Here is a 20,057-nt window from a genome sequence, read left to right on the forward strand (position 1 = left end):
CTTGTGAAATTCGCGACTGTTGAGATGATTCGCGAGATTCATCCACACCTCGTGAGATCTCACAGGACGAGATCCAGGTATTCAGATTTAAATGAGCCATTCGCTAATTTAAATATTACTGAATGCATTCACCCGGCACCCGGGAACTAACGCACTCCCCAGCAAGGCCTGGACTAGACATTGTTTAGTTCTGGTTCACACAAACGTGAGCCAGGTGTAACGGCGCCTGGGGGGGGGTTTCCCAGTCACTTTGAGACCCCTGGGTGGTCGAGGACAGGGCAGGGTGGCCCCTTGACTCGCCCTCCGGCACCTGGGCACTGCCAACCTGCCACTGTTAACGTGCCCATGTGCCACTCAGGGTTACCGGTGGCAGTTCCAGGGTGCCCAGTTGCCAGCGTGGCACTGCCACAGCTCTGGGCCTGTGGGGGACTATGTCCATGAAAGGGAGGATGAGGGGGAGTATGAAGGTTGTATGGGTGAAGGGTGGGTATGAAGGAGTCTCATAAAGGTTTGGGGCGGTTAAGGGTGTGGGTCATGAAAGGGGAAGGGCCTAAAAGGGGGAGTGGGGAGGCCTTTAAAGGGGGGCATCAGCATCTCCAAAGCAGGGTGTTCTCACGTGGGGGAGAGGGAGGTGTGTGTGAGGAATTGTCAAGCTCACTTAGAGATGGGGGTACCCTTTCAAAATGATGGCCCAATCTCAGAGGAAGTAGTTGCGCTGACGAGTCCAGCTCCCAGTGTTGAAAACATTTCTAAGTGTGGGCTAGACCGGGAAGAAACGCCCCAAGACCCCAAAAAATGAGCAAGTGTGGTTGAATAGCAGTGTGCGGATCTCACCAAAAAGCTGGCGAGAAACACACTGCCAAGCTCGCCCGAAGTGACACTTCAGAAATGTTTTGGTTGACTCGCGCCCAATATTTCCAACAGAATTATTGAATAACAATCATCAGCAAGAACCTTCATCTATTTTCCTCCTCTCCCCCTCCACTCCTCCTCATGGCCTGATCATAGAGCTCCAAAGGCAAATTTAGCAGCAACTGGGGATGAGACTTGGGATCTTCCTGGTCTGTTTAGTTTAGGTGGTGCACTTATCCCCAAGAGACCTTCGGCATTTTGGTTGTATTAAGGTTTGCTATCATCCAAATTGAGCATACGTTGACTTTGATCAATGTGCATGGAAAATGTTGGCCTACTTTGCCAATTCAATCATTGAGATCCTGAAGGACTACAGAATTTTAATTTGTCAATTTTATTAGATTATCACACGGCTTCAGTTGATATTTTTTTTTGTTTTCTCTCATATTCAATTTTTAGGTCACTAAACTGATCTTCAAAAATTAAGTTGGAAACATTTTCAGTTTGGTCTGTTTCCAGTGGTCCATTAAAACAATACTTGCTGTTGGCCCTGACCTGAAACAGCTCCATCTTGAATTGCTTTTAGTCACTATTAATTAGTCTTGATTAATTCATTTCAATTAGTGTCTCTGGCTGATGGCATGCTGCTGGCATTGAGACCGATAGAATGCCACAGTTCAGAAGGAACAGGAGCACTGCTGAAACTTGGATTCTGCAGACAGTGGAGGTGAGATCAGCTCCTTTGCAAAGCACACCAAGCAAGGGAGCAGGTTGTAAAGGGATACTCGTGACTTAAAGCTGCCGTGCAAAAAAACGTAGGAACTGGCAAACTGCACCAGTTGAGGTTACAGCGTTGCAGCGCTGCAGGAGGTGCATGAGAGAATGGTCAGTGACGGGGAGGTGGAAGGTTGGAGGGTGGGGGGAGGCAGGTGGGAGGGGGGGGGTGGGGGAGATGGGAGGGTGGATTGTTAGTTTTGCTACCTGTTACTGAGGTTTGCCTTGTGTACTTATGTAAATTTGAAAAGTGCCTTCAATAAAAATCTTTCTTAAAAATAATTTTTTTTTAGTGCATTTACAACGGAATCACCAAAGAAACAGAGTTTCTAGACATTTGGGTTATTTATAGTCTTATCATAGAATTGTAGAATTTATAGTGCAGAAGGAGGCCATTCGGCCCATCGAGTCTGCACCAGCCCTTGGAAAGCGCACCCTACTTAAGCCTGCGTCTCCACCATATCCTCATAGCCCAGTAATCCCACCTAACATTTTTGGACACACTAAGGGCAATTTATCATGGCCAATCCACCTAACCTGAACATCCTAGGACTGTGGGGGGAAACCGGAGGACCCGGAGGAAACCCACGCACACACGGGTAGAACGTGCAGACAGTGACCCAAGCCAGGAATCAAACCTGGGACCCTGGAGCTGTGAAGCAACTGTGCTAACCACTATGCTACTGTGCTAATCACTATACTACTGTGCTGTCCTTATAACTGTGCTCATATTCGTAATAGAAAATGAATATCTGTAATATTTAATAGGTTTGTTTTAAAATTAGGGTTTATTTTTCTGTGCATACACTGAAATCTCCTACTAGTTGACCAGAAGTGCACATCCTGACTTAGCTGGTAAACAAAGAGTTAAATAATTGCGGTAGATAAAGATTATAATCTTAGCTTGGAGTCTACCTCTAATGTTTATTTGACTTCTAGCAACTACTGACTCAAGAGAGAGACAAGACCCAAGACCCAAGAGGAAACTTTGATGACAGAGGAAATAAAATGCCAAGCTGCAGGGTTTGTGGCTGAACATAATGTACTGATTCATCATTCAGCAACAACACTGGAATCGGAGGGCAGAGTAATGATCAGTTTCAGCAAGTAGCTCTGAAAATCTGATGGTTTCATTGGTGAAATAAGCTGGAAAAGTAACTATAAATAGAAATGGCTTAATAAGACGACTGGAGGAGATGCAGAACGCAAGCTACATACTTTAGGTTTTGGGTCAGAACTGAGTTGGATGCCTTCCGGTAGGAAAGGAAAGGAAGACGTAAAAGCTAAATAAAATCAGACAGCATTCCCCTCTCCTCCCACCACTGTATCCCATCTCTGCCACAGCAACAGCTGTCTCTCACTCCCCCTTATGGCCTAGCATAGAGAGCCACCACCAGATACCTGGCAGCATGTCTGTTCTCCATAGCCTCAGACAGGCTGCGCCATGTGACATTAGGCCTGAGGGAATGGGAGAAAGTACAAAATAATGACTAAATATAGGGTAAAGCAGTAATTTTCACACAGGTTTCACCAAGCACAAGTTTTTCCCTTAACATCCTCTAAATCAACAACAATTGCGATAAATGCTAAAAGGCCAAAAGTACACTAGGGACAAGATCAGTATCATGAGTATTTTACCTCACCAGAAAGTAGTGTTTTGTTAACCTGGTTGGTCTCGGTGCTTGTACTTCATGCTGCAACTTAAGTGGAAGCAGTGCATTTATGCCAACTTCCAATCTACCTTTGGCACATTTGCGCTACACTGGGAGTATTAAGTATATGCACGCAGGCTATTACTATAAAAAAAAAACAGCCTGCTAATAGCCTGTTTTCTTTTACATTTTGGGGTGTTCATTCATTAACTGTACAGCTCAGGTTATCACACTAATGCTTGAATTAACACAGTGCTTCAAGGGTTGTCTATGGCTGGAGCAAGCTTGGTGTAATGGTGAGTTCACTCACACTGTGTCGGTAGAAAGGATCAACTTTTGTTGGGTATTTGTCAAACTGCAAAAGAATCAAAGCATGTAAAACAAGTTATGGTCTGTCAACACAGATTTGTTCTCCTTGCCATGGCTACTCAAGTTGTCCTGTTTAAAAACAATCTGTCACACTGAACAGGAGCGACAAGTGGTAGATATGATAATCTACATGTAATAAAATAAATCAGATTTATGCTCTTGGCTTATACATTTATGCCAGATCCATAGTGTGGACTGAGGAAATGTTGTATTTCGTAAGATCTTACAGCGACATTCTGTTAAAAATATAATATACAACATTCTCTTAAGGGTCTCATTGATATGCAGTCTGGGGTCTTGCTTCTGGGCTTGCCTGTGTACAGCTCTCTGTCTATTTACTTTAGTGAGCAGAAAATCACTAGCTGGTGAGCCCAATAGTAGAAAATCAAGGCTACACGATTTATTTTTGGAAGGAATGGACGGAATTGTTTCTCCCCCTTCTTTCCATCTCCAACTCATGATTTCCTCATCCCAATCTAGCAAACCTCTTTCATTGAAGATAACCCGCTCTCATCACTTTATCTCCCTTAAGGAATGTGCTTGGCAATCTGTCCCCCTCTCTCTCCTCATCAATGGTGAGAGAGCGAGAAATTGTTCATGGCATGGGGTGCAAACCCAGGTCCCACCACTCCCCCGGGTGGTATGATGCTCCACCATTTCATGCGCAGTTTGTTTTTAACAGAATATCGTGCGCATGTGTGACAAGGTTCTATTCGTGAGCTGGGTGAACCGAAGAAGAAAACCTCAGGAATTTGCATATTATAAAACAACAGTGTAAAAATAATCAGTAACAACATTTGGACCAACCTATTGGCAGTTTCAAGGTACCATGCGGAAGATCACACTGACTTGTTCAAAGCCAGGAGATTATCCTGCAATCCAAGGGGTTAACATGGTAATGCTGTATAAAGATGTCAAATCTGACAGGAATTTGACTGCCGCACAAACGTATAGGATTTCAAGTTCAAAACTGAAACTGTTTTCTTAAAGAGATCGCATTCCTTTTTCATTTTCTGTCCCAAATTAACTGACCACATGTCACTGACCTTCTCAATGAGTTCAGTGTGGGTTGTTTAAAAAAAAATTACAGAGCTCCAAATAAACAGTGACCAATATAACCTATACATTTTAGTGGATTCCAATGTGTTTACATTTCTGTCGCTTCACAATAAACAAGTCAAATTTCAGACTTTCAATTTTTTTTGCCCTTTTAACAATGCACCCGTTAGTCTTAACTGAAAGGGACACATTCCATATGGTAATAAATATAAATGTTCTACATTATGAAGGGAAAAATGAATACCGTATATAATGGTAATTAAACTATTTGGATCAAGTCTCTGTAAGAGGTAGCCCTACTGCTGTTCCTGCATTTGTAAAACCACCCATGATGAGCATCTAGAAGCATAAAACTATTAAAAATTGGTTAAAGTTTAAAATGAATTGGATGTGACCCTTGTTACAATGAAGGCCCTGAACCAAATACATCTGCAAATGTTGCCATGGATCTCATTTTTGTTTTCGGAATGAACACATTTGCATTTATATGGCATCTTATCACATCTCCAGGATGCCTCAAAGTACTTCAAGCCCAATTACTTACTACTGAAGTGCAGTCACTGCTGTTTATCGCAGCCAATCTGCACAAAGCAAAGGCCTGGTATGGGGGTAGACGACCAGTTAATCTGATTAAGATGGTGTTGGCTGGCAGCAAAATGCTGGCCAGAGCAACTGGAGAGTTCCGTCTTTTATGAATGGGCATCTAAAGTTTCAGGTTAATTCACTAAAAATAAATAATCTTTTTATTGTCACAAGTAGACTTACATTAACACTGCAATGATGTTACTGTGAAAAGCCCCTAGTCGCCACATTCCGTCACCTGTTCAGGTACACAGAGGGAGATTTCAGAATTCTCAGCTGGTACGGGAATTGAACCAGTGCTGCTGGCTTTGTTGTGCATCACAAACCAGCTGTCTAACCTACTGAGCTAAACCAGCCCACTATTTGAAAGATGGTATGGCCCCCCAAAATGCAACATTCCCTCCATACTGCAGTGAGGTTTGAATACACAACACTCTGACTCAAACGTTCCAGTGTAACCAACTGAACCAAGCTGACCCTCTCTAATTAAGAAATTATGGGCCGAACTTTCATCTACAGTGCTGCCTTCAGGGTGCATGGTAGCAAACAGTAAAGAGAAATGGGGCAAGGAGAGCCATCATGGTCATATATTATCTCAGCCTCATTTTATCCCTCGTGCCTGTCTTTTTTGCACTTCAAAGCTTAAGGTTTTCATCTATGCATTCGTCTGCTTTCCCAGAGGTGAGCTTTCTGGGGTTCCAGGCACCATGCCTCCTGAGCTAAGTCACTTCACCAGGTCATCTGGCTTGGCAGAGAACTAGCCTTAATCAGTCACAGAAAAAGTCAGAACACGAAAAATAACCTCAAGTATAAGATTCTCAAAGTAAGAGTGACTCAGAGTTCTTCATTTTAAATTTACACTACTCCCTCCCTTGTTCGATCGGTGCTTCGAATTGTTCAGTCCCTTTCAGTTAGTTGGGTAAGACCATCAACAACACAACTCTCTTTGTGATCACGGCCAATGCTTTGTGAAATCGCTCTGCCCCTTCCATTTACCCCATGACAGAATTTACATGCACCACAGAAGGCAAATGTGAGTGTCACTTGAAATCAAATCCTCTACTGGTTTCTTGTGAAGCTCGAGCTGAAGCTATCTCACTTGGTCATTCTCATCTTTTCAAGTCCAGAACCAAGTCACTTCGCAATTCCTCCCCAGTGCAGAGAAATCACGGCATTTTACATACACAATCCCTGTGCTATCTTGCAGAGAAGCTCAAGGTACAAACAAAGGTGACAGTTTATGGCAGCGAGTATCTGCCACGACAGCAAAGATGCTATTTCAATGCATGAAGGATATTTTACAAAATGGAGGATGTGTTGCTGAAGCTGCACAAAACATGTTTGCACTGTCATCATCCATTCAGGTTTCTTGTTTGGGGCATAAATGGTTTCTGGCCTGCAGCTCAGAAATTTCTGATGACATCTGTTTCTTTTAGCGATTCCCAGCCCTCAGAAGCACACGCTGGAAATATGGCTCTCTGATTTCTCCAACATTTAAAACCAATGTTCAGAAAATTGTTAGCAATGCATGTCCAAATTTTCAATATGGACCAGGAATAGCTGAGGCTCCCTGCCAGGTGCACAGTCAGACAATTAACCCTGGTCTTAAATTCACAATAATAGATATTTAAGGAAAGCCGGGAATGAAACTCTCATTATAAATTGCTCTAATTAGCATGAAGAAAACATGGTATTTCTGGCTCAATTATCCAGATTGACTAATAACTGCATGCAAAATGGTTGGTACAAACAGTTTTGAATCTTCTGACAATAAATAGTTACGGCAGCCCAGAAGGCCCAGTACAATACAAGTGATATAAGGGGAATAGAGTTTCTGTGCTCTACTTATCCTCACATTTCTGCCTTGTGTACGCACCATGGGCGGTGCAGGAGTTGGCATGATGGCCGTTGGTGGGATGGTGTGCGGAAACGGCGCAAAGGTATGCTGATGAGTGTGTTGGTGGGTATGCTGGTGTTGGTGCTGGTGGAACTCAGCCCGCATGTAGGGTGGTGGACCCAGCGAGGCCCCTCTGTCAGCGCTTTGAGACGCCAGAAATCGTGTGTTCAGCTCTTGGCGCAGGAGTTCTTGTTCTGTGAGAGAAAGATAAACATTGTGAGGAGCTTTGCAATGCTCAAATGACACAATATATTACACAGATACTCTATACATTGCCATTCAGTTTAGGTTTTGTCGTGATGAGATTCAGCAACACGTTAAGAAAATGTTGGAACTTCCAAAAATAACTCAAAATTGTACACATGTATGACATACAACATCAGCTATCACAAAGTAAAAAATACTTATATATTCTATGCGTACATTTACAAATACTTCATATGGTTTGCACTTCTTGACCTCGATCATTATTTTCTGGAACATTTATTGTGACAATGGGCGGGATTCTCCGATCCCCCAGCCGCGTATTTGTCGGCTGCATGCCGTTCGCAGGCGGTGGGATTCTCTCTTCCCGTCGCTTGCCAATGGGATTTATCACTAAAGCCATCCCATGCCATTGGGAAACCCATGGGTTGGGATGCGCTGCCAGCGGGAAAAGAGAATCCCAACGGCTGGAGAATTCCGGCCCACATTTCAAAAAGAAACTTCCAATCTAAACAGTTATAACAGGAGATAGTATGCAAAAATTTTAGAATGGCAAAACTCTGTGTACATATTTTGCCATTGCAGTGGGGAATGTAAAAACAGGCAGGCCGTACAGTGACCAAGATGTAAAATATGTGCCAACTAATTCCAACCCATCCCAGCTGGCTGGATGAGGTTAAAATTAGTTTTTTTTTTAAATTAATTCATTTATGGGATGTGGGCATTGCTGGCTAGACAAGAATTTATTGCCCATCCCTAGCTGAGCTGCATTGTGGAACCACTGCAGTCCCTGAGGTGTAGCACTCACAGTGCTGTTAGGGAGGGAATTTCAGCATTTTGACCCTGCGACAGTGAAGGAACGGCAATATGTTTCCAAGTCAGGGTGGTGAGTGACTTGTAGGGAGGCTCCAGGTGGTGGGGTTCCCAGGTATCTGCTGCTCTTATCCTTCTAGATGGGAGTGGTCGTGGGTTTGGAAGGTGCTGCCTAAGGAACTTTGATGAGTTCCTGCAGTGCATCTTGTAGATGGTACACACGGCTGCCACTGTGCGTTGGTGTGGAGGGAGTGAATGTTTGTGGAAGGGGCAGCAATCAAGCTGGCTGCTTTGCCCTGGGTGGGGTCAAGCTTCTCAAGTGTTGATGGAGCTGCACTCATCCAGACAAGTAGAGGGTATTCCATTACACTCCTGACTTGTGCCTTGTAGGACAGCTCTAACAATACTTGAGAAGTTCAACACCATCCAGGACAAAACAGATCAGCTTAAACATTCACTCTCTCCATCACAAGCATAGAGTGGCAGCAATGATTAACTTGCCAAGACTCTTTTGACAGCAAACTTGTGGCCTTTACCACCGAGAGGGACAAGCACAGCAGACACATGGGAACATTAACACATGCAAATTCTCCTCCAGTGACACACTACCCTGTCACTGGGCCAAAATCCATGAACTATCTACACCATGTGGACAGCAGCAGTTCAAGAAGGTGACTCATCATTACCCTCTTGAGGGCACTTAAGGATGGGAAATAAATGTTGGCCTTGCCAGTGATGTTCACATCCCATGAATGAAAAAAAGAAAATGCAGTTATTTCCAACTGGTACAAAGACACCTCTTCTAGCGGTTGGTAAGTTCTTCACTCACAATGAATCTGGCAAATAAGCAGTCTCAATGATAAATAGACAAAGAGACGTGCAGTTCAAACTGCAGACTGACAAGTCTGTTCGTCTGCATCAGCACAAGATACTATTTCACCTGCGAAAGAAAACAGGGCTAAAAAATTTCAGAATAATGAAATAATTGAAAATGCAGATGGTGCTATCACACCTCAGATTCCATTTTTAACAATTATCACCAAGCTGAAGAATCACAAAATGGCATGATGCTGCAATCCTGGATGAAACTGTTGCAGAGATAAACAGATCATGAGCTTCTTCAAAGCTAGACCTGGGTTAGTGCTCGACAGAAAGAAAGATTCATGCTACACGTGCAACACCCTGATATAGCACAAAGGTTACCTTTCACCATATCTTCAACAGGAAAGATATTTTGGCATATCACTTGACAAACTATTGACAGAATCCATGTCTACAATGACAATGAACTATTTAAGGCATTAAAAGATCACCAGCCTTTGTTTCCTGTATTCTTCACGGCACAATCTAAACCTACTTCTCGCGTCAGCTTATCATTTTATGAATGTTCAGTCAGTATTTTTAGAGGCTGGACACACACAGACTATTAAAATGGTTGATGCAAATGATGTGATCTTTGGCAGTTTGGGCTTCCGACTATGTTTCAAGCGAACACCTAATTAAATATGGACATTCACAGCCATCCGGGGAATTCACACATCCCTTTGTGTAAGGATGGACCAACACAAAAAGACTTTATAATTCCAGCCAACTTGACTTTCCACTTAACCCTGCACAAATAGGGGCACCAAAACTCAATGGGCTTGGTTCAACGGAAAAAGCCTGATAACCCATTTAAATATGCACATCTGGATCAGATCCAGTGAGGGCGAGATCCAGATTGCAATGTCTTATGAGGGAACCATTTTTGTTGTCTCTTTTTAAAACCAGCAAGAAGCTGAGTGCAGACAGAGAGTTCCATTGAAAGCCATCGGATTAGCTGCAAGTCACTCAAGCAGCCACAATTAATAAACCGCATTACCTTGTAAAGAAGAACAAAGAACAAAGAATAATACAGCACAGAAACAGGCCCTTCGGCCCTACAAGCCTGTGCCGATCACATGTCCTATCTAGACCAACTGCCTGTATCCTTCTGTACCCCGTCTGTTCATGTGCCTATCCAGATAAGTCTTGAAGGTCGCTAACGTATCTGCCTCAACCACCTCACTTGGCAGTGCATTCCAGGCCACCACCACCCTCTGTGTAAAAGACTTCCCCCGCACATCTCCACTGAACCTTTCCCCCCTCACCTTGAACTTGTGCCCCCTTGTAATTGTCACTTCTGCCCTCGGAAAAAGCCTCCAACTGTTCACCCTATCTATACCTCTCATAATTTTATAAACTTCCTTCAGGTCGCCCCCCAGCCTCCGTGTCTCTCGGAAGAACAATCCCAGTTTATTCAATCTCTCCTCATAGCTAATACCCTCCATACCAGGCAACATCCTGGTAAACCTTTTCTGTACTCTCTCCATAGCCTCCATGCCCTTTTGGTCGTGTGGTGACCAGAATTGGACATAGTATTCCAAATGTGGTCGAATCAATATTCTATATAACTGTAACATATTTTTCGAGCTTTGATACTCGATACCCCTTCCTATGAAGGCAAGCATGCCATACGCTTTCTTTATCCCCATTTCCGCCTGTGCTGCCACTTTTAAGGATCTGTGGACCTGCACGCCCACTTCTGTCTGTGTCTCCGTGCTGGACTTTAAAGAAAAGGAGTAGGAGGAAAAGCCGGTTGTGAGTTATGCTAATTCTATGATGCTTGAATATTACTAATCTATTTGTCACATGTAATAATAATAATCTTTATCAGTATCACTTCAACAGGGCCGAGGTGGAGATGGTTAGCAGTTTCAAATTCCTAGGGGTGCACATCTCCAAAAATCTATCCTGATCCACCCACATCGACGCTACCACCAAGAAAGCACAACAGCGCCTATACTTCCTCAGGAAACTAAGGAAATTCGGCATGTCCACATTAACCCTCACTAACTTTTACAGATGCACCATAGAAAGCATCCTATCGGGCTGCATCACAGTCTGGTATGGCAACTGCTCGGCCCAGACCGCAAGAAACATCAGAGAGTCGTGAACACCGCCCAGTCCATCACACGAACCTGCCTCCCATCCATTGACTCCATCTACACCTCCCGCTGCCTGGGGAAAGCGGGCAGCATAAGCAAAGATCCCTCCCACCCGGCTTACTCACTCTTCCAACTTCTTCCATCGGGCAGGAAATACAGAAGTCTGAGAACACGCACGAACAGACTCAAAAACAGCTTCTTCCCCACTGTCACCAGACTCCTAAATGACCCTCTTATGGACTGACCTCATTAACACTACACCCTGTATGCTTCATCCGATGCCAGTGCTTATATAGTTACATTATATATGTTGTGTTGCCCTATTATGTATTTTCTTTTATTTCTTTTTCATGTATTTAATGATCTGTTGAGCTGCTCGCAGAAAAATACTTTTTACTGTACCTCGGTACACGTGACAATAAACAGGCTTACAGTAGCACTGAAATGAAGTTACTGTGAAAATCCCCTGGTCGCCACACTCAGGCGCCTGTTCGGATACACTGAGGGAGAATTCAGAATGTCCAATTCACCGAACAAGCACGTCTTTCGGGACTTGTGGGAGGAAACTTGAGTACTTGCTATTGTTCTGTTTAAGGGTTTCTAACTTTGTAAAACGATGGGCGCGATCGAACGGAAAAGTTTGCAAGTGTCATTTATGGCGGGTTTTGCTGGGAATTTCCCACCTGCTTTGTTGGCGTGTTCCCCACTGCTATCTAACCACGCTGAGTCACGATTCTGGGCCCTGGAAGTTTCTCACCGGTTTAGCCTACACTGAGAATTATTTTCATCACTGGGGAGCTGAACTCGCTGTTCAGACCGGCTCCTCAGAGATTGGGGATCCATTTTGAAAGGGTACCCGATCTTAAGTGAGCCATGGCCAATGTCACCTCCTGCACACATGGGCATTACCTCATACCCCCCTAAGTGAAAACACCCCGCTATGTGCTCCCTGAGGACCCCCTCTTCAGGCCCCCCTCGCACTCCTTTACAGGCCACCCCGTTCCAGGACCCCCACTCTTCACCCCTCCCAACCTCCCAGAGACCCTTACTTACCTGCCCTGCATCGCCCTCTCACCCTTCATACCCCCCCCCATTCCATCTTCCTTTCATGGCATGGCACCCCTCAGGCCCTGACCCTTGGCCATGCCACCCTGGCACCCAGGCTCCTTGGCGCTCCCACTGCTGGCTTTGCCATGCCACCCAGGCACCATGGCAGTGCCAAGGTGGCAGTACCAAAGCGCCAGCTGGGTAGTGTCATGGTGCCCTCATTCCAGGGGGAGGGGCAGGGGACTACCCTGCTCTATTCTGACCAACCAAGGGCCTCTGATGGCTGGGAGACCCCCCTGGTGCCATTCTGCCTGGTCCACATTTGTGTTGACCAGTACTGAACGGCACCCAGCTGAGGCATCCCTGGGGAGGCCGGTAGATCAGGGGACACCAGTAGATCCCGGGTGAGCACAAGTTAAGTAGGTTAAACCTACTTAAGCATGCGTGGCCTGGTCTCGCCCACTGTAATACTTGAGTAGATCCCACAAGGTGTGATGGCAGCCACGAAGCCTGTGGGAGGCATCTACTGGCCACACCGTACTCCCGGTCAGGCGCGAGGCAGCTGGTAGATTGTGCCCGATATAGAACAAAATTAAAAGTTTATCTGTACAGTATGCAATGAGCTATTTGTGTAAAGAAATTCTAAACACGTTGTAAAGAAACCCTCTGTATGCTGGAGCTCCTTCTTCCCAAGGAAAAGGTGTTACGCGAAGCGACTTACCTTATCGCTGAGCAGTGGCTGGGAACTCCAAGTCCCAACTAGCCTGGGGGTTTATGTACGCAAGGATCAGGAGGGGGCAGCGCATGCATAACCCAGTGTTTTGTCATTCTTCAGGCCAAAGATGGGCTCAATATTCCTGCATGAACTGAAAATGACACAAAAGCCCCGGTCACCCAGAAGCAAGGCACCATAATCAAGAGAATCCCAGGCAGGGGACAGGGAGAGGACCCAGGAGAAGAGCTCCCGAAGCAGACAGAGAGAGAGAAGGCCCAGTTAAAAAGAAAGAGGTGCAGAGAAAGAGGCTCCAAGCAGAAAAAGAGCTGCGATCGGTGACTTTAAGTCATGGGGCTTGCAAGAAGCTCCGAAGATCCAGAAAGGCAGCAGAAGGTTACTGACTCTGTGCTACAGGCTACTGAAGTGGAGATACCCCTTTGGAGGATAGTATTTTGCTCGGTGCAGCCGAAGAGCTGAAGTTGAGCTTGTGAGTTGGTGCTGCAGTGCAGACTTGGGAATCCAGCTGAATGAAATCTCGGGAGGTGAGATTGGAACCCTGCAAGGAGATCTGCTGTTGAGGCAATTGGATTGGGGCAACCTTTAGAGAGAATTCCAAGGTGAGATCTTTACAAGTGAAGACTGGAGTCCATTGCGAGACAGAGAGCTTCAGTGAGGTTAGTTGACTCAGTGTTTACTGATCTCTGGGTAGATTGTTGAGAAATCTGTGAATGTGCCTTGATCAGGTGCCGGAGTGTGACTACTCGGGGATTTTCACAGTAACTTCATTGCAGTGTTAATGTAAGCCTTCTTGTGACTCTAATGAAGATGATTATTCATAGAATCATAGAATTTACAGTACAAAATGAGGCCATTCGGCCCATCAAGTCTGTACCGGTCCTTGGAAAGAGCACCCTACCCAAGCCCACACCTCCACCCTATCCCTGTGACCCCGTAACCCCACCCAACCTTTTTGGACACTAAGGGCAATTTAGCTTGGCCAATCCACCTAACTTGCACATCTTTGGACTGCGGGAGGAAACCGGAACACCCGGAGAAACCCACGCAAGCACGGGGAGAACATGCAGACTCCGCACAGACAGTGACCCAAGCCGGGAATCGAACCTGGGACCCTGGAGCTGTGAAGCAACTGTGCTAACCACTGTGCTACCCAGCTGCCCCCATTATTATCTGCCATTTATTGTGCTGTGTGGTGTGTTTGACCACAGCTTGCCTGCACATTCACATGTACCTCATATTAACGCTGAATACTAGAGTACAAGACAGATATTGTAAATTATTTTATTTTTCTGGCCTTGTATAGTATATTTTAGTTGGTTTTAAACCCATGGAATCTTGTGGTTATATTTTCTGAGCAAGCGTCTTGAATCTCAAACTTTGTCTACTTCAGACAAAAGGTCACTGGTCCCTCGTCACTTATCGTACCAAGAACTTGGTTGAGGATCATGACAATTGAAAGCGGGAGATCCTACCGAAAAGAACGATTTCCCAACTTGATCTGGTTAAAGTTCACCTGAGAGCCAATCTCCTAGAAACTTGGCGACAAGAATCCCTCCCTTCACAAGACTTTCACTTCAGCTTTAAACCATCAACTGCGCCTAAGGAACTATAGGCCCGTCATGAAAGAGAGGGGGGGCAATTATAAGCTGTAGCAGCGTATTACTTACATTTCTATCTACTCTTTGGCTGCGTGACAGTGTATGTAGGACAAATGAGTAAAACACTGCGTTAAATTTGGGATAACCTTGTGATAATCAAATAGGGAGACCCGCCCCCAGGGGCCCTCTAACTAAAGGGACCCCTCCACAGAGACCCCGTAAATAAAGGGACCCCCATCTGGACGCTAGAGAGCAGTCCACACAGAGGCAGTGAAAAGAAAATACAGTTGTAACACTCAACTGGATGCACCACATGTCGATTCTTGGAAAGAGAACTGTTGTGACTTGTGTTTAAACCCCTCAGATCCTTTAGCTGCAAGCCATTCATTCATTTCTGGTAGTTGGTTGTGATTGACAGTTTCCACAAAACATGCTTCATACATCTTCTTCACTCTGCTGTCACCACAATGTTTACAAACAACAACTACATCAAAAAGAGTTAAATGCTGTCAATTTGCAGCTCAGCATTTCAAAATCACTCACACATGAAGGGGCATGGCTGAAATGCACTTAACTCTCTTTGATGTGGTTGATGTTTGTAAACATTGTGGGGAGTTCCTTTAGTTAGGGTTTTTTTAGGGCCCCTTTAGTTAGGGGGACCCCAGGGGAGTCCCATTAGTTAGATCTTCTGGGGGCGGTCCCTTTTGTTAGGCGGTCCCTGTGAGGATCTCCCTATTTATAGGGACTCTGTGGGGTGTTACCCTATGTAGTGGGTCCCTGTGTAACATCTCCCTATTTATAGGGTCCCTGTGGGGTGGTCTTCCTATTTAGGGGGTCCCTGTGGGGGGTGGTCTCCCTATTTAGGGGGTCCCAGGGTGGGGGGCAGGCCACCCATGTTCTTGGCGGAAGGAAGGGCACCAAGAAAATCCGGGGTGGGGGGGGGGGGTAGGGGGAGGGGGGGGGGGGGGTTGATTTGCAGTGTGGGGGAGAGGGTTGCATCTCCAAACGGAGAATCCTGCCCTAGACTTATTCTATGGCTGCTAATTATTGGCTAGAGTGCAGACTTAAGCATCTGAGATGAACAACTAGTGTAGCCCACCATCGTTAGATCTGGGTGGATCAGATCAAGTGCAAATGGATGTCATCCTCCTCTATCAAAACCATCTGCTGCTCCAGGATCATCTTGGAAACAAAGATATTCCATGGTTTCTCTTCTTCACTACTGAAATGATCCTTGAAATTCTATCCCCTGTGCCTTTTAATTGTCAGCTCCACAATCTTACAGAGGGTTCACAGACTCATTACACACCAGCATAGATACCATGTGTTTAGTTGTCTCCCCCCTTCCCCTTTCCCATCAAGCTCTAGTTTCTCTAGTACATTAGCTCTGAATTTGCATCTTTGTTTAATTCCTCTCCCAATTTATTTTCTGCCCTCTCTGAACTCCTCTTGTTCATGATGCCCACCTTCTTTCCCATGACTCAATTACCCAGCAGCCAACTTCTCTCTATGGCTAGCTGCACCATTGTCAGTGTCCCTCCTCCCGACTTTCAAAACCATCATCATCAAACCTTATCCTTAAAAAAAAGTACATAACCTCTGTGTCCTTAAAAACCTCCGCTCCTGCAGACTGGCTGTCCGACCTCTCAGAATCTCTCCTAATGGAGAAAATCAAATTCGCCATCCGAGGGTCAGACGACGGCTTCCACAGAACGTGGGAGCCATTCACGCAATTGTTCCGGAACCTGTTTGTGGCCAACAAACAAGCAGAAGAATAGCCAGGTAGCCAAGAATCAGGGGTAAGTAGCCAAGGCATGAGAGGGAGGGATAGACCGGGGGAGGACAGCTAAACCTAAGAGGAAAGAAAGGTGAACCATAGGAGAAGGGGAGGGGGAAGGGGGCAGAAGGGGGGAGGGGAGGTGGGGGAAGAGTGAGGAGACAGGGAACAATAGAGGGGAACCAGAGAGGTGGGGGAGGCAGGGGAGTGATAGCCGAGGGAGGGCGCAGGAAACGATAATAAACTTGGCATCTACAGGGACAGAGAACAAGGAAAATCCGGATGAAAGACGGGACGAACGGCTGAAGCAGAGGTGAACGCGAGACGACAACGGCAGTGAAATCTATCCAGGAGAAGCAAGTGACAACACCAGCCCCACTCGCGTATTGTCCCCTATAATTGTTTCTCCGGGACCCAAATGTACATCTACGTCCCCAGTTCCCCCCCGCCCCCCACAGATGCTTACTTATGTGTCAAAAATAATATTGCCAATTGTACAGAGTTTCTGCTGTTGAGCTGGTGCATAATACCCTACCAGTTATTTTATTTTATGTTTGTTCTTTTTGTGGTATGTTTGTGTGTGCTTTTCTCTTCTATATATATATATATATATATATATATATATATCTTATTCTGTGTACATAACGGTAAATATACTTTGTTCAAAAACCCAATAAAAAACATTTATAAAAAAAACCTCCGCTCCATCTCAAACTCCCTTTCCTCTCCAAAGTTCTTGAACAACCTATTGCCAACTAAATCGCTGCCCACATTTCCTGAAACCGGCCCGAACCAAAGTTGGGAATAACATCCTCTGTGCATGTGGCCATGGTGTGCCCTTTCTGCAACCTCTGACACGCAATCCTCCTCCAATACCTGTCCTCCATAGTTCAACACAATGGTACAGCCCCAACCAGAATCCACTCTTACTGATTCAAGCTAATCATAGAGTAGCTCCAGCACTTGTCACGTGTGCATTGTTAACTCTCAAGTTCTCCAAAAATCTATTCCTGGCCCATCTCTTCCATTATACACATGCTGGCTCTTGACAATATCATTTACTTCCAATTTTAAACAAACTAACTTTCAGTTGAATTTCTTCGTCTTTCCAATGCCTCGACAATGCTAAGCTACTCGTTCAACATAGAGTCTTGGATTAAGCAAAATTTCTTTCTGTGCGAGATTGAAAGACTAAGCCATTAACTTTGATCCCTGTTAGAATTTTCATACTCTCCTTTACAGTCCTTTGTAAAACCACCTCTTTGACCAGGTATCTTGACACCTTTCTTAATATGTAGTGGGCTGCACGGTGACACTGCTGCCTCGCAGCGCCAGGGACCCGGATTCAGCCTTGGAGGAGGGAGGGGGGGGGGGGGGGGGTGACTGTCTGTGTGGAGCTTGTATGTTCTCCCCGTGTCTGCGAAGGTTTCCTTCGAGTGCTCCGGTTTCCTCCCACAGTCCAAAGATGTGCAGGTTAGGTGAATTGGCCATGCTAAATTGCCCCTTAATGTCATAGAATCATAGAATTTACAGTGTAGAAGGAGGCAATTCGGCCCATCGATCTGTACCGGCTCTTGGAATGAGCACCCTACATAACCCCGTCCTCCACCATATCCCCGTAACCCTGCAACCCCATTTAACCCAAGGGCAATTTAGCATGGCCAATCCACCAAACCTGCACATCTTTGGATTGTGGGAAGAAACTGGAGCACCCGGAGGAAACCAATGCAGACATGGGGAGAACGTGCAGACTCCGCACAGACAGTGACGCAAGTGGGAATCGAACCTGGGACCCTGGTACTGTGATGCGATAGTGCTAACCACTATGCTACTGTGCTGCCCTTAATGTCCAGCAATGTGCAGGGTAACAGGGATAGTGAGGGGGAGTGGGCCTAGGGAGGGTGCTCTTTCAGAGGGTCAGAACAGACCTCATGGGCCAAAAGGCCTCCTTCTGCACTGTAGGAATTCTATGATTCTATGATATAATTCCTGGGCTCAGATTATATATCTGCGAATCACATTGAGACAATTTTCTACATTGAAGTGGTTATATAAATCCACGGTGCTGTTGTGGATGTTATTATTCCTGATTAAATGGCATAAGATCCAGATCTGGGTGCTGTGATAAGGCCGACTTCACAGTAAATTAAATAAATCATTAATATCGTATGTCAACACTGTGTACTCAGTGCTACCATTTCATCCATTATTCAGCAAATCTTAAAAGTGAATGTAAAGTGCTTATGAACAAATTAATGGCACAAAATGAAACCCAATTTTTAAAAATTCATTCAGGAATGTAGGCATCACTGGCTAGGCCAGCATTTGTTGTCCATCCTTAATTACCCTTGCTCGGCCATTTCAGAGGGCATTTAACAGTCAACCACATTGCTGTGGGCCTGGAGCCATATGTAGGCCAGACTGGGTAAGGCTAGCAGATTTCCTTCCCTAAAGGATATTAGTGAACCAAATGTTGTTGTTTTTAACAGCAATGGGCAATGGTTTCATGCTCATCATTAGACCTTTAATTCCATATTTTTATTGAATTCAATTGTCACCTTCTGTCGTGGTGGGATTTAAACCCAGAGCATTATCCTGGGTCACCAGATTACGAGACTAGTGACAATACCACAACACCAACGCCTCCCCAAGGAGGTCTCAGCTATGGCTGGTTCAACATGATCCAACACTGAGGATGACAATATCTGTGCAGTGAGCCTGTTGTATCCCAAATGGGGTAACAGGATCAGGCAGTACCTCTCATCCGCATTGATGGTTAAGGATAATCAAATTCAAATACTTCCCTGGAACCCAGGCATTGATAAGAAAATAAAAGAGGCTGTTAAACGGGTGTCTTCGCTGTAAGTTGAACACAAAGGATCGGTTTTCCCATAGGTTTCGGTATCTCACCTTCAGGTCTAAATGGAGATTCAATTAAGGGCATTTGGTGGGCTCTCGAGGCTGCTGGATCAATCACAGTGCCAGAAACTCCACAGCATCGGCAGTCCCATCGAAGGAAATGGGAACTACAGCAGTAGGTAAGAAACCTCGAAAGCTGTTCTAAATAGAGGCACCCTTAAGAGGCATAAAAATAATGAAACATTTGTGAAGGGTAAAGCAATCAGGCCCATTCGATCAGAGGAAAACCTTTCCATTGGCACCGTTTGGGCCATAGTTGCCTCATTGAGGGATGGAACCTCTGACTCCAATAGTTCCTCAGACTGCCTCAGGCAGTGGGAGGGCACTCTGTTGCTAGAAAAATGCAAATGAGCACTCTAAATTATCACTAAGTGGGGCCTTAAACATTGTATTTTTATATTTATTATAGTGTACCACTGCAATACCCTTCTGCAACTGAAAGGAAGGTCCAAGCAAACATTTAAGGAGTGTCTCCAGGCAGTTTCATCTTGACAGTAACAAGATGCTGCTTCTGCGTTGCCTTTTCCACCAGCTTTAAAACATACTACGTAATAACTGGGACAACGATGAGTAAGGTTGATGTGATGATGTTCCCAACACTCAGACAGTTTAGGATTGTGCACCAACTGAGTCAAGATGTTGTTGTGGAAGTTAGTTGGGATACACTGCAAACATTAAAGATCATCTGAAAGGGTAACGGACATCGACTTCCATAATTTCTTTCACAAACACTATTTCTGAAACCTTTCAAGGTTACATTCTCACACTTGCAACTGTGTGAAAATCTTATGTCTGGTCAATACACTGCAGTCTCA

General features: G+C 45.2%; 1 protein-coding gene across 9 annotated transcripts in view; it reads right to left on the bottom strand.

The window, feature by feature from the left end:
• The window catches only part of auts2a (activator of transcription and developmental regulator AUTS2 a), a 1,550,343-nt gene that overhangs the window by 58,229 nt on the left and 1,472,057 nt on the right, over nucleotides 1-20,057 (bottom strand). For 5 of the 9 annotated variants that reach the window (XM_072469453.1, XM_072469455.1, XM_072469460.1 and 2 more), the window contains 2 exons: nucleotides 7,144-7,379; nucleotides 3,589-3,633 (listed from right to left, as the gene is read on the bottom strand). In XM_072469453.1, coding sequence (XP_072325554.1) covers nucleotides 3,589-3,633; nucleotides 7,144-7,379 — 281 coding nt within the window. The remainder of the gene's footprint in view (nucleotides 1-3,588; nucleotides 3,634-7,143; nucleotides 7,380-20,057) is intronic. The other 4 variants (XM_072469461.1, XM_072469457.1, XM_072469456.1 and 1 more) reach the window with 3 other exon arrangements.

Source organism: Scyliorhinus torazame, chromosome 12 (genome assembly GCF_047496885.1).
Source record: "Scyliorhinus torazame isolate Kashiwa2021f chromosome 12, sScyTor2.1, whole genome shotgun sequence".
Lineage (NCBI taxonomy): Eukaryota > Metazoa > Chordata > Chondrichthyes > Carcharhiniformes > Scyliorhinidae > Scyliorhinus > Scyliorhinus torazame.